We start from the raw sequence: 16128 nt of genomic DNA on the forward strand, positions 1-16128 counted from the left end.
TTCTGATCTGAGAGTATGTTTATTATGTGTCATTACCAAATTAGATATTATTTGAGTGTGAGGAATAAATAACTTCAATTTATTCCTTTATATTTAAATTACATTTACAAGCTAGTTATCCAGTCAAGTTACCAAGTGTGAGACTTTGCCAACCTTCTTTTTAAAAGTGAAAAATGTAACTACCATCATATATTATTACCATCACACAGCTGGCGGTGAAGTTGTCATGATGGCCACAAAATCATCAGCAGAATGATCAAAATAAAATACAGAGGTACAATTAAAGAAGACCCAGTGAAATATCAGCAGTAACTTGAAAGAGAGAGAGAGAGAGATACAAAAATAGAAGGGAGACAGGAAAACTTAATATCAGAATTACCAAAGCGCGAACAGAGTCCAAAGAGACGATAGTTAGAGTTAATCAAAAAAACAATAGGGCTGCTGATAAGAAAAGACAGGCAGTACAAAGTTTTATAGCAGGGACTATCCCCCCAGAATCTCTAGCAGGCCAGCAACAAGAACAGAATGACCTACATTTCCTGGGGCTTCACCTATGCACTAATGGAGACTATAAGAAGATGCTTTAAATTTCGAGTGTTGCTTGTTTCAGAGTTGTTGAGACTTCTGTGAATATTCCATAAGTCTTACTGTTAAAAAAAAATGTGTAGAGTTGAAAAAATGTTTTGTCAGTGTGAAAAAAGTATTCTGTCTTATGGACAGTTAAGAAATAAGATCTCCATAATCTGTCTGAAATTTGAATTGCTGTTATTCCAGTGTTGGGGAGGGTTAGGCAGATGTGTTGTAAACATTATTGTTTTTTAAACAAGACTAAACAATACCTAATTTAGCTGGGCTGCCTATTTTCATGTTTCACGTTGATGTTTTTTACAAAGTTCACTAGCTGCCTGCCTTTGATAAATAGTGCAGACTGTAAGGATGTGTTTTAATTGTAAGTGTTGTTTCATCTAGTTGGACAAATGTTTTGTCAGAGTTGATGTTAAACTAAAACCATTGCTTGTCAATGTCAAAAGTATTTTGTCATTACCATCACAGTGCATATTTTGATGGGAAATAAAGTTTTGTTCAGTAATATTAGTCTGAACTCATTTGCTGGAGTCAAGCGCTTTGATGGCTGTTGTGTCTGTGCAACTACATACCAATTAAATAAAAGCACGCATGCGGGAGATGGCTTTAACTAATGTATTCACATTGCAGCGAGTGAGAGAGCAAGAGAACGATGCACACACGTAGACAACAGATCATACGTAGTGCTGAGGGGAGTCATTGCTCTGAAAGAAATTGATCCATATATTACAATTCCTTCCTCCTTTAGATTAATGCAACATAAACTGATTATGTACAAAGTATTGAATTTTCCTTTTCACAAACCATATTCCAAATAAACAGGCTTTCACATAACTAACTTCTCCATACTAAAGATTCAGTCTTTTGGGTGGCACTCTTGTTTCTTTCAGGATTGCACCTCTGGACCTGTGGAGTGGCATCAGGTTTGGCAGGTCCCTTGTCAAAGCCAATGTTCTTGGTTGCTGGTGTCACGTTGCTGTCAGTGACATGATCATTACTGAAGGTTAAATATGGTGGCTGTAATGTTTCCATCTTGTTGGATGCAGTCAACTCAGATGTGCTCTTTGTTTGAGCACCCAGTATCTGGTCCACATGACATCTCCATATGTGATCTCCAACATCCACTGTGTATATCAGTGGTCCCATTCTTGTAGCTATCCCAGTGGGTGTCCAATTGTCTTCTTGGTAATCATGAGCTAGGACTTCCTGTCCAACTTTGAAGCTCCTTGCTGATTCACTTGGCAACTGGTTGAACTGTTTATTCTACACTTCCCTCCATATGTCTGATTTCAGGAGATCTATGCGAGATCTCAGATTCCTGCTTATGAACAGCATTGCAGGTGCTTGATTTGTCATTGCATGAATAGGGTTCCAATACACAAAAAGGACGTTGTCCACCTTGTACTGTAGAGAAACGTCCTCTTTGTCCATCCCTTTAATGGACTTCTTGAAGGTTCGGATAAACCTTTCGGCTAACCCTTTTGTTGCTGGGTGGTTAGGAGCTGACACGAAATGTATGATGCCATTTTTCTTTATGAATAGTCTGAACTCTTCTGATGTGTATTGTGGTCCATTATCACACACAATTTGTTTAGGTAAGCGATTTATGGTGAAGATAGTCCTCAGAGCGGAAACAGTCTTTTCTGAGATGGTTGACTTCATTGGTATGACGTCCGGCCACTACTGGTTTGGGTGGCTGTAGCACTGCTTCAATCTTCTCTTGTGACCTATGTAAGCTATGCTTGTCAATGCCATGTCAACATATAAGATTTTCCTTTCTTTGCACGCAGACGATACTCACTCAGCTTGGTAAGCATTCTACCAAGGTTCTGGAGGTGCTCTTCATCATTCTTTCCAGTCATTGTGTCCTTGGAGCACCTGGTCAATTGCTCTTTGCCCAATTGCTGGAGCTGATGTGAAGCCAAAGACAGGACAATTATACTAGAACAGTCCCTTGTGAGTGTTGATTATGAGAAACTTCCTGCTTGACTCCCCAATCTCCATTCACACATAGGCTTGTGCAAGTCAATCTTTGAAAACCTCTCCCCGCCTGCCAAACATGCAAAAATGTCCTCTATTCGTGGCAGGGGATACTGTACAATATGCAGCAGTGGATTGATTCTCACTTTGAAATCCCCACATATGTGAATGGCTCCAGCCTTCCCGTTCCTCATCACAGGGACAATGGGCATGGCCCAATTGCTCCACTCAACCTTGGAGAGAATTCCAGATGCCCCCAAGCTCTGAAGTTCAGCATCCACTTTAGGACATAATGCACAAGGCACTGATTACATGTTATGGAATCTCGGTGTTGTTGCTTCATCCAGTTCAATTCTGGCCTTCATGCCTTTGAGTTTACCAATACCCTTCTCAAACACCATCCCGTTAGCGTTAAGCAGCTATGACAGTCTCTGGATCGTGTTATCATTTGACGTGCATTTGCCTGTTGATGTCACATTGAGAGCTTTGATTGTGTGCCAGTCTAGTTGGATTTTTCTCAGCCATTCACGTCCAAAAAGTGCTGGCCTTCCACTTTTCAACACATAAAACTCTAACTGCTGTGTCTGGCCTCCATATGTCACATTCACCTTCAGTTTGCTTTTGGGAGAGACTTTTTTACCCGTGTAGGCCTTTAGCGTTGCTGAGGTCTTTTCTAATGGTATCTTAGAAAACAGTCTGTTGTAGTCAGCCTCTGAAATTATAGACTTAGCTGGCCCTGTATCCAGCTCCATTTTCGGTTTTATACCATATACATCTACTGTGATCCATATGATTTTGTGATTTGCTTCAGTAATACTATGCAGTTCTAGGTATGACAACTCACCTTTTTCAGACTCTGTGTTGTCTGATTCTGTTTCACATTTGGTCACTTTATGCAATAGCTTAGTTTTATTTTTGAAACTTTTCACGGTGTGGTTTTTCTCTTTGGTTGTGCTTTTTGTCTGCCTTGCACACTCTCTCTGTGTTATCTTGTCTGTGACACTTTCTGCAAACTTCTACATTGAACCAACAGTCATTTGCATCATGGGAGGTTTTGCCACATTGATGACATTTTTGGCTTTTTGCACCATTCAAGGACATATTGTGCATTTCACATTCTGACCACTTTCTCTATAGTTTGGCTGCATTCTTTGCTGCAGTCTCTAACAATATAGCAATGGTCAATACCCATTCTAAGGTTAGGTCTCTTTCTGACAGTAGCCTCTTTTGAGTGCTTTGACTATGTATGCCACATACAAGCCTATCCCTTAATGCATCAGAAAGTCCATCTCTAAAGTCACAGTATTGGGAAAGTTTGCACAGTTCTACAATGTACTCAGAAATGCTTTCATACTTTGACTGATTCCTTTTGTAAAATCTAAATCTATCAGCTATTACCAGCAGTTTAGGCCTCAAGTGATTTTATAAAATTGCAACAATTTTCTCAAACTTCTTGTTTGCTGGCTTTTCAAGGGTTACTAGGTTGCATACAAGACTGTATGTTCCAGCACCCATTAAGCTAAGAAGTGTGGGGGCCTTCTTTCCCTCATCCACGTTGCTTGCGTTACTATACAGTTCAACCCTCTCGATATATGACTCCAAGCCTTCATTAGCACTATCAAATTCATCAACTTTTCTGACTAAAACCATCGCCATGTTATCTTCACTTTAACTTTGCTAGTTGCATCTTTCACTGTGCACAATGCAGTTACTCACATGTCCCCTTGTTAGCGTCTGTCACAGCCTTTTCCATACTGTTTAACTCTTACTGTTTCATCCCATAATCATCCCATAACTGTCAGTGCAGTTGGTGATATTCTCTAATGTTGAGGTTTGTACTCGTTGCCAATTTGTTGTGTCTGTAAACAACTACATATCAATTAAATAAAAGCACGCACACGGGGGATGGCTTTAACTGGTGTATTTGCATTGCAGCAAGAGAGAGAGAAAGAGAGAGAGAGAGAGAGAGAGAGCGAGAGAACAATGCACATGCATAGACAACAGATCAATAGACATGCGAGGATAAGAGATCAGTATGCATGCATATGCAGTGTTAAGGGAGTCATTGCTCTAAAAGAAATAGGTCCATATATCACAATGCCATTTTGTCAAAAAGGGTTAAAATTCCAATAGTCTAGTCAGTAAACAAGTGTTTCCTTGTTTAGCCAAGGCAAATATTGACACTTTTAAGAAAATGTGTCTCAGAAATATATTCTGAATGGGTTAAAACAAGTTTATTAAAGGGCATGGTTTTTATTAGGATTAACTTTTAAATCTTCATTTGTCATTTCATTTTACATTAATTTCAGTATTTTGATGGTGTGACGCCTTAAAATATAAAAGTTCTCTTAAAGGTTGATCTATGCCAAGATCTGGTCTTCATTCCAGAGCCTAACATAAAGGTTATAGCATAAACAAAACAGAGGTTCAAGAAATTTTTTAGAATTTCAAGTTGTCAAAAGTGCCCTTAATTGAAGAATCACACACATAACACTAAAAGTAATACTACCACAAAAATGAACAAATAATAAGGCGCATTTGCAACACAAGTTAAAAAGCAAATAATATAATGTTACTGGTGCTTCATAGCTGGTGAAACCTGGTGCCGGCAGTGAGTTTAGTAGTCTTATGACCTGGGGGAAGAAGCTGTTTCCCATCCTAACAGTTCTTGTCCTAATTCTATGGTACTCTCTAACTGATGGTAGGGCGGTCAAAGAGATTGTTGGACAGATGGAGGGATCATTGACAATGCTAATGACTCTGATAGGTGGAAGAGAGACCCCCATAATCTTCTCAGCAGTCCTAGTCAGATGCCTTGCAATTCCCGTACCAGATGGTGGTATAGCTGGTCGAGACATACTCAATGGTGCTCTTCTAAAAATTGGTTGAAATAGGGGTGGTGGGAAGCCTAACTCACCTCAATCTCCTCAGGTGTTTGAGACGCTGCTGTGTTTTCTTGACCAAGGAGATGATGTTGAGGGACAAGGTGAGATCATCCGTTATGTGCACTCCCATGAACTTGGTGTTCCTAACTCTCTCCATGGAGGAGCCGTGTATGTTCAGTGAGGAGTGGTCAGCATGTACTTTCCTAAAGATCCCAATCATCTCTTTATCTTGTCCATGTTGACTCAAGTTGAGCTCGCACCATTCTACCAGCTATTCTACCTCCTTGCGTCTTGTCGTCATTGTCGATGAGACCAAACACTGCCCTTTACCTTTCACAGTAGAATAGTCTTAGAAGTTTATTTAGTTTTAATTTAGTTTAGCTGCAAAAAGACTCTATTTCTATTGGTTTTCTTATGATCTTGCTTAGTTCATCCAAAACATATCCAATGAAGTATTTTTAACACATTGTCATGTTGGAAAATTTTCGCATAGACAATTTTTCAGCATGGAGCAGGACATGGTTCCACAATGATGTTTTGAAGTGGAAGATGTCTGTGAATTAATTATTTTAACATAAGGAAAACGTTGTTTGTCATCCATCACACAAGCTGGACAGAGTAAAACCTTGGGCTGATGACAAGGAAGATGAACATGATCGGAGACAGCTCCACTCCAAGAACCTAGTACAGACGCACATACAGACAAGTAGACACTCTGACCACAAGTAGACTGAACACACACTGATACATCTGGTTACATATAGACTAACTACACACAGACTGACCAAACGTGGGCTGACCAGATGCCGAGTGACCACACACAGACCGACCACGTACAGCCACGCACAGGCAATTTGACCACACGCAGAATGAACACATGTAGTCTGAGCATGTTCAGACTGAGCACGTGCAGACTGACCATACGCAGGCATACTGTGGTCACATGATATGCACGTTGACCAAATGCAGACTGCTGCAGACACATTCTGATCAGATGCAGACTCACAACACACAAACATTGTCTGACCACATACTGGTGCAGTACGAGCTGGCACACACTCTGGCCACACACAGAGGCAGCATGCACAGACATATGCAGACGGAAAACACAAGAGATTCACTCTGACTATATACCCTCATGTAGACACACCATTCTACTTTTCACCCCACCACCACTGCCTTTCACGATCCTTACTCCAGGTGCCCCTTCCCTCAACACCCCCTCTTCTCTCAATTCCTCTCCCCATCAATTCCTCTCCCCATTCCCTCCCTCACTTTCATCTCCCTCTCAATCCCTTTCCCCTTCACTATCCCACACTGTTATGTCAACATATCAAGTTGTGAGAATGATCTTATCAGAATTCAGATGTGTAAATGGAGTTGTATGACACCGGATGAGAACTGAACATTCTACAGCAAACAGATCAGATTAAATGTCTCTGGTCTTGCCACAGCAATGCCTTATCATGGTAGTTGTGTTTTTGCATTGTTGTCCTTGCAGTATATACACAACATGTTCCCATATACATCACTGAGCAGATATTCTGTTTCAGTGATAATGACAAAAGGGTCATCCCGTCCTAGTTGCAAATAGAATTGAGAATTGAAACAAAAGTCCTGTGTGGATTTAAGGAAGTGCTACACAACTTGAGGAGTTGTGTTTTAGCCCCTAATCCTCTCTGAATGAGTGGCATGATATTTTTTACATGCACTTAAGAAAGCAGACGAGACTTTTGTGCAAATCAGATCACATAGTCTGTTGTCTCTGCAGCGACTTGGAAGTGGAGTAAAGCTGCAGGTTTAATGGACCTCAATCACTCGAGGGTTGCCCCTCATTCACCTCTCTTGAATTCTTCACCTTCTGTGAATCTGCTGTTCTCCCACACTTCCTTTGGCATTTGTATCTGCAGCTGCCATAAGTAAGTGCTCTGCTATTACCTGTTTATCCATTTATTCAGTCCCCCCTCCATCTTTTAGCACATGCTTTTGAACTTATCTCTTATTATGTTTATAAAAGATATTCCTTACATTTGTCCTTTGAACACAGACTTTATGAATCCCTATGGGACACCGCTCTGTGTTTGCCATTGTGATTTTCACAATATCTAGATTAATGTCCTCATCACACAGATTTTAAGTAGTTAGTGTAGAAACTCTATTGAGTGATGGTTGGAGAGCCAAAGTGGTAAACCTTGTCATAGTGGGGATGCCGGCCTTAATGACAGCTACCCTGTCTATGACTTGCATAATTAAAACAAACCCTCTGTCATGTCTCCCTTGGCTTCCAACTCTCTAGGAAGAGTTTGTCCAAACTTTCCTTATAGCTCATACCCTCTAATCCAGACAGCATCTTGATACACATCTTCTTCACCCCCTCTACATCCTTTTTATAACAGGACGCCCAAAACTTCACACAATATTCCAAACATGATCTGACTTAAGTTTTATATACCTGTAGCGTGACTTCCTTACTCTTAACATCCTTATCAACGAAGGCATGCTTTACCACTTGCATATCCACTTTCTGTGAACTATGGATCTGGACTCCAAATCCCTCTGTGGCTCAATGCTCTTTAGGGGCCTACTTTTAACTGTACACTTTCTCCTTTCATCTGTCCTCTCAAAGTGTAATAGCTCATACTTGGCTGGATTAATCTCCATTTGCCACTACTCTGTTCATATCTATAACTGAACTATGCCCCACTGCCCCTTTGATCTACAACTCCTTTCATCTTGATGTCCTCTGCAAAGTTGCTAATCCACTCATCTACATTTTCATCCAAGTAATTGATAAATATCACAAACAACAGAGGTCACAGCTCTGATCCTTGTGGACCTCTGCTGGTCGTGGACCTGCAGTCAGAATAACAGCCTTACACCACTACTCTCTGACTTTTATGGCAATCCAGTTCAGAATCCAAACTTGCAATTCACTCTGGTTCTATGGCTTTTTATAACCTGAAGCAAACTACTATGATGGACCTTATCAAATGCCTTACTAAAGCCCAGAAGATACCATCCACTGTCTTATCCTCATCAGGCATCTTTGTCACATCCTCAAAAAAACCTCAATCAAGTTTGTGAGGGATGACTTGTCCTGTACACTAAGCAGGCCATGTCTTTCCAAATATGCTTAAATCCTGTCCCTCAGTATCTGCTCACACAACTTCCCTACCACTGATTGAAGCTCACTGGATAATCCCTATTTCCCTTATTGAACAAAGGCACAATATTCCCTCATTTCCAGTTCTCCAGGCCCACACCTATAGCTAGTGAGAACGCAAAGATCTTTGTCAAAGCACCAGAAATCTCCTCACTTGATTCTTTCAATATTCTGAGATATATGCCATCAGGTCCTGGGGACTTATCCACCTTAATGCTTTTTAGAAGACCCTGCACTACCTCCTCCTTAATTTCCAAATGTCCCAGCACAAATGGTTTGGCACAGCCAAGAAGGGCCAAAAAGCCTGTTTCTGTGCTGTAGTTTCTATGGTTTCTATTATGGAGGATATGGTCCATGTGCAGGTCAGTGGGACTAGGCAGAAAATGGTTCGGCAGAGCCAACAGGGGCCAAAAGGCCTGTTTCTGTGCTGTAGTTTCTATAGTTTCTATGGTTTCATTTGAATTCCCTTGTTTGTTTTCACTAACCTTCAATTTCTTCTCTTTGGTAAATGCCAATAAAAGTACCTCAACAACTCATTGTGACTCCAAGCCTTCCTTTTTCCTTAAGTGGGCCTACCCTCTCCTTGGTTTTCCTGATGTTCTTAACATAAGTATACAATCCCTTGGGATTATCCTTGACCCTGCTTGCCAACGGCACTTCATTACCACTTTTAGCTTTCCTAATCACCTGCCTGAGCACTTTCCTGCTTTCTATTCCACAAGGGTCCTGTCTGATTTTAGCTTTCTAAACCATATGTATGCTTTGTGACTAAATTTAGGACCCCTTGGGTCATCCCAGGGTTCCTTACCTTACCATTCCTATTTCTTCTTACCAGAATATACTGATCCTCAATTTTGCTTGGCTGTTCTTTAAACTACACCCACCTGTCAGACATATCAGCTGCCCCCAACCAAAACCCCTTAGTTCCTATCATATCCTGTCGTAATTTGCCTTAAAGTATCTTGCCGCAAGATCCAATTTTACCCTTCCTCATAACTATCCTAAAGTGATAATGAGTTGTGGTCACTATTCCCAGAAGGTTTACTTGTTATCATGTCTGTCACCTGGACCGGCTCCTTTCCCAAAATTAGGCTCAGTATGTTCTCTCCTTGAGTTGGACTTTCCACACACAGTTTCAAGAATCCTTCTTTGGATGCACAATGAAAAAAGGCCATTGGAAATTCACCTATGTTTTTAAGGGAAAAAATACCTTTTGAAGAATATGTGTTGCTGTGTGATTCGCAAATTTGACATAACACAGAAGGGAGGTTACTAATAATTTTGTGTTCAAAGCTGGGAGAAATGTTGATGATTACCAAAATAAAGCATTAATCCTTCGTTAAAACTTCTGATTACAGATGAGTGCAGTTTATGTACAAGGAGCAGAATTTCTTCCCGAGTTCACACTGATCCGTAGGGAAAGTTATCCTGAAGAATCAGTGGGAGACCAAACCCTGAGCCACAAGCCTGAAGATCAGGTTAGTAACTGAGCAAATAGTTTGTGGTGCGTGTAATTATACAAACATTGTAGCAACCCATCGGAGATATGAACATGTGACCTTTTTGTTTGCTCTTTATTAGTGTTCATTATCCCTGTTGAAAGGATGAAATATTTCCTTTCTGCTTCACCAAATCAACTGGCAGGTACCAATCACTTCTCTTGCTGTTTTCTGTCCAAATAGAAATCCTTCTGTATTGTTCAGCTCAAAGTGAGAATCAAACAGATTCACACAAACCGGCAATATTTGAATGTTTGGCTACCTTAGGTCTAAATCCACATGAGAAATGATTGCTGAAAAGGTTAAGCTACTTGGCTGCCCACAGAAAGCTATTCTCCCAGCATAGTTCTGCTTTTGGAATGCAGTTCCATAAATCTTATCAGCTCAACAAACATTCCTTTCCATCACAAGAAAGTATGTATTTTTATTTGGTGTTTGATTCCATTTTTTAATAGGGAGAGGTTACTTCATCCTCATGGAACTGAAAATTTTGCTTCTGTAGCACTGTGTGGACCAATGAGACTGGTGGAACTGACTGGGGCCCTCACCTTACTGAGAAATAGCATAATTATTATGTTTTAATTGTGTTGTTTCAAGTAACAACTTAAAATTTAGCTCAAAGCACAACAATTATAAACTTTCTCCCCAATTAACCTTGGATTGACCTTCCTCAAAATCCTATAGTACTGGTAAGAAATCAACATTTTGGGTGAGTTTATCATTTTCTTGTCCTTTGAGCACGTTAATTTGTCTGAATATACATTAAATGACCATTTTCCTTTAGTGGAAAGGCCAGCATTAACTATCCACCCTAAATTCCCCGAACATTGGCGACAGGACACATGTAGCGCATGTCTGAGGTGAGATGATTAATGAAGCAATCAGAAGTCATTTGACCGTGGGGAAATAAAGTTTAGCAGAATATGTTCTAAGTGCCAATTAGCTACTATCAGCTTGTGTTACTGCCCAAGTTACTTCCACTCCCAATGAGTTGAGGTGTGCAGGGCCCAAATCTATCTGATATAATATTTGGTAATATTCCAGGCATTCTGTCTCCCATCAACCATGAAATTCCAGCAGGAGAATTGCAAAACTAGTGAAATATTTGTAAATGTCTTGACAAAGTTATGGTGTTGTTTTGAATCAGTATTTCAACACTGGAGGATGTGGTACCACACTCTCGGAATGCAGACTTTGTGCTGCATTTTCCTGTATTAAATCTGTATTCAGACATCCCACCTTGCAAAAACTCATTTCAAGGAGGTACTACCCCTGCCTCCGCAACCCCATATCACTGCCCCCCCTCCCCGGACGACCTCCAAGGGTGTAGGTAATACGTTGTTTAGTGATTTTGTCTAATCTGTAAACCAAGTTAGATATATGCAGAAAATGTGACATTAAAATATGTACTTATATTATATTATCATGTTTATTCTATTACAACTTTAAGCAAGTCTACAGGGAGTTTGGCCTCATCACGTAGGACATCAATAGAGTAGCTCCTTAACAGCTAGCCAGCTAGTTTAAATAACGTTAGCTATGCTAATGATCGAATGACACCTGTGAAACTCACCTCAACATGTCTTTTACATTTTAACCCACCATGGGCAATAGAAAAGTCACTGTTACGAACAGTGCAACGAGCAACACTCATTATTTTTGAGGTTGACTGTAAAGTCCGCCCACAAAGAAAACTGATAGGTCTACTTAGCATGAAGAGAGACCAATCAGGATGCTCGCTCTCGCTCTCCCTCACGCTCTTAAAAAATCGATTTCCGGGGTATTGTATATAATTTCCGGGCATCAGGGAGCCGCTATCAATATGCAGGAGACTCCCAGAACTTCCGGGAGAGGTGGGATGTCTGTGTATTATGGGGTGTGTGTAAGTGAGGCCAGCAGGGGCCTTCACCCATCCCCACCCTCATTCCCTAAAATAATCATTAACATTATCACATGCATATAATCATGTAAATATATAATATGAATTTCTTTAAAGTGCTGCTCCTAAAATGATCAAATTTAAATTCCTTCAGTGGTCAAGCTACAAATGGGTATTTGAAAACAAATTGTGGTGATATTATGAATAAAAATTTTAACCATTACTTTATCAGCCTATCGAATACTGTTCCTTCACTAAAAGATATGGATGCAAGTGGTACTGATAGCTGAGGAGATTGTTAAACGGAAGTTTGTTGGAGTAGTAAGTACACATCATTGAAAAAGATAATTGGAGACCAGGAATTCCATTCCATATCCACTTTGCCTGCTTTATTTATGCTCTATGAGATTATAAAATCCACTCAAAACAAGCTGGTTACATCAAACTTTGATTACAACACTTTGGAGATCTCCTTTCAATTACGATCTGCAGTTTATGGAATGTTTAAAGGATTAAGTTTTATTGATGTCGTCTCTTCGTGTTTCAGAATGTAATCAGATATTTCTCTCAAGTCTTGGCAAGGCATCGTCAACATTTGGGCAGATTTTGGAGATAAGATTTAACAATTTTAGGAAAGGTTAGAGTGGGTATTGATCCAGGCAGGAAAGAATGTGGTGTGTGCAGTTGGTTACAGCATGACACATGATCATCTGCACAGCCTGAATCCACGGCTACCCTGTAAAAGAATAAAGAAAAGAAGAATGGGTCTCAATTCCACCACAGCTGCCGTGCTTTGTTTTACTTTTATTTTCCAAGAAGAACTAGTAATACAGAGGCACAGTGATTACAGAATGTAAAAAGACTAGTGATTCTGAGGCAGGGAAACATGAATTAAAATCCCGTCCCTGCATCTGGAGTCAGGGTCTGATAATGTTAGTGTTTCCAGGTGGAAACCTTCAGTCACACCTCACCTGCTTGTCCTGATAAATGTTGCAGTTTCGGTGTCTTGATTACTCTGTTCTTTGCAGTTTGGAAATTGCGACTTTACCTGTGGTTATTGTGAATTGTGACAGCTTTACCCTGATGAATTAAACATTATCTCAAAAATGACAATTTCACTGCAATAACAATCATCATGGACAAAACCGTTGGCTTAACTTTACTTAAACACTGCATTTGTTGGGAAAGCGTTGGACAGTTGACAGATTCTGTTGCAAAATAAACTGAAGTGGAACATTGAAAGTTAACAATGTCACATAAAGTTGTGAGGGACAGAGTGATGATCAGCTCTGCAAGAGGAAAAGATCTTCAGAATTATTCTCATGGGTAAATGACCAAAGCTGAACACTACATACAATTTCTCCCTAATTATCAAAAAAATAATTGAGAAGTCATTGTACATAACTGTAACTGAAACAGCCTGCAAGTAATATTCTTTTAACGTTTATTAGACTGTGCTCTAAAGTTGTAGGACACCTGCTTTCCTGAGTTGCTTGCTGAATACCTGTCTTCAGTTCTGCAGGTATATGTGCAATCATTTTGAAGTTTTTCCATCCATCCCCACAATGACTGGCCTCCATTTAGCCATGGAAGTCACCAGGATAATATTTGACGGAAACTAACAAGGCATGTTGCAATAAAGAATTAAAGGTTTGCATTTCAGTTGCACCTTTCACTGTAGCCAAAGCATTTTCTAGCTGGGGAGGTACTTTTTGAACTGCATCCCTTGTTATAATGTAGGAAGTGTAACTGGGAATTTGCACACGGAAATCTGTCCCAACAGATTGAGCTGCTGATCTGACTTATGGGTGTTGACTGGGCATCTGCTCTTTTATGTCCACCTGAATTAACAGGCAGACCTTGGTTCAATAATGTCTCTTACAAAATTCTCATTGCAATCTATGGACTGATTTAAGAAGGATCTTGCTACTTTTTGAGGAGCTTAGGCACCACAATATCAGAAACAGGTAGGCAGTTTAGGGTTGAAATGTGGGGTAATTTCTTCACTGAGGGCATTGGATCATTGAGTTATCCACCAGAGAGGCTGCAGAGATGTTTATTCATTTCAGAGATAAATGGATTTCAGGGTATTAAGGGAATTAGGAGATATGGTGACAATGTCTGAACTTAATGCCGAGGCAGGAGATAAACCGTGATCTTGCTGAATGGCAAAGCAGGTTTGAAGAGTCAGATGGTTTTGCTCCTGCCCTTATTTCAAATGTTATGTTGCAATGTTTCAAATGTTCAAAATTCATTTTATTTTCAAAGTATGCGTGTACGAGGTAGCTCTGATATCAGCCTTCTCCAGATAACCATGAAATACAGAAAAGCTACAGAAGTTGTTGGAAAGAAAAACCATAACTCCCTTCCACTGACACAAAAAAGAAAACGAAACAAAATTCATAAATCCCAAATCCCCCTTCACCCCCTTCCTCACAAGAAAAACCAGAAATGATGACATCAAATCCCCAACCTCCTTCCTCACAAAAAAAGTGACGATAACATCAAATCCCCAGCTACCTTCCTCGCAGAGAAAGATTCTCATTTTCATTGATAAAGGTAGCACATTCAACAGTGCAGCGCCTTCTTGCTACTGATTCGCCTACCTGATTGTGTTCAACCCGTTTGACTCAGGTCATAGTATTTCTCATTGAGTTTTGGCTGCTACAGGGACATAGAACACAGAAGAGTACAGCACAGCAACAGGCCCTTTGGCTCATAATGTTACGCTAAACCAATTAAATTAGTAATCAAATGGTCAACTAAACTATTCCCTAATGCTGACATATCCTTCCACTTACCTGAAATTCATGTGCCTATCTAAATCTCACTTAAGTTTCTTAATGTTTCTGCCCCTATGACCACACCAGGCAGTGTATTCCAGGGACCCACCACTCTCTGTGTTTAAAAATCTTATTCCTCAAATCTCCTTTCAAATGACCCCTTCTCACCTTAAATGCATGCCCTCTAGTATATAAATGGAACACTTCATCACCTGCTGGAAATGATAGATTCAGGTTTAATTGAAACTTTTAAGTGAAGTTTGGATAGCTTAGATTGGTTGTGTTGGGCACGTGGCCAAGTGGTTAAGGCGTTCGTCTAGTTCTCTCAAAGTCGCTAGTTCGAGCAGTGTGTTTGTGCCCTTGAGCAAGGCACTTAATCACACATTACTCTAGCCTGTGCCAGGAGTGGCGCCCCACATAGACTTCCAATCTGCACCTTGTAAGGCATGAAAATGCCTGACGCAGGCCTCTCATGGTCTGAGTCGACGTACCCTCCCTACCCCATTCCCTCCCTTGGATAGGTACATGGATAATAGGGGTTTGGAGGGTAATGGTCCTTATGAGTGTAGATGGGACTTTGCAGAAGATTGAATTGACATGGGCTAGATGGGCAAAAGGTCAGTTTCTGACTATGACTCTATCTAGAGCCTCACAGTAGCATCTTGTCAGGGGGTCAAGTCTGTAATCCAGTACAACATCTGTTCATATTCTGTCACTTTCTTAAATTCTGCACCAGATTTTGAGAGGTAGGGGCAATTGCTTTTACTGTAGCTTACCAATAGCGCTGAGCCTTGTGCTGAAACAGCTACAAGCAAAGTCATCATCAGTGTACCAGATGCTTTGTTAATAGATTAGTTTTGTGTTCATGAGCAACATTTTTTCAGTTGATAAAATTCCAAGACATGAGATATTATTTATCTCAAATCCACCCAGGCTCTTTCGGGAAATTGTTCCAAGATTCTTTAACTGTGAAAATCAGCGTGGTGATGCTTTAACTACCCAGACAATTGGCTGAAACTCTAGGCACGGAGAAAGTCATTGTGGGTTTCAGAGGCATTTCAAAGTCCTGATCTGGAGACTGTTTTAATGTCTACCCCTGACTTTAGTTTGAAGCAGTTTCCTCTGCATTGTTTACCAGGCCAGCATCTAGCTAGTAACTCAGTACTGCCACTCACTGGTAGTCCAGAACCTGTTCGCTTCAAAAACCTTAATGGTGAATTCTGGAGCTTTTGGCCAGGACTTCTGCAAAAATATTCTCATTGAGGAGGAATGTCAGTTGATCTTATAAGAGCTGTGTGCAAGACAAGTTTTTCACTGTACGTTGGCACATGTGGCAATGATAATCAAATTTAAC

General features: G+C 40.3%; 1 protein-coding gene across 1 annotated transcript in view; it reads left to right on the forward strand.

Moving 5' to 3' along the window:
* The window catches only part of LOC134346985 (ADAMTS-like protein 1), a 546173-nt gene that overhangs the window by 116124 nt on the left and 413921 nt on the right, over positions 1–16128 (forward strand). Inside the window, exon 3 of the mRNA XM_063048923.1 lies at positions 9972–10091. Coding sequence (XP_062904993.1) covers positions 9972–10091 — 120 coding nt within the window. The remainder of the gene's footprint in view (positions 1–9971; positions 10092–16128) is intronic.

Source organism: Mobula hypostoma, chromosome 5, assembly GCF_963921235.1.
Source record: "Mobula hypostoma chromosome 5, sMobHyp1.1, whole genome shotgun sequence".
NCBI lineage: Eukaryota > Metazoa > Chordata > Chondrichthyes > Myliobatiformes > Myliobatidae > Mobula > Mobula hypostoma.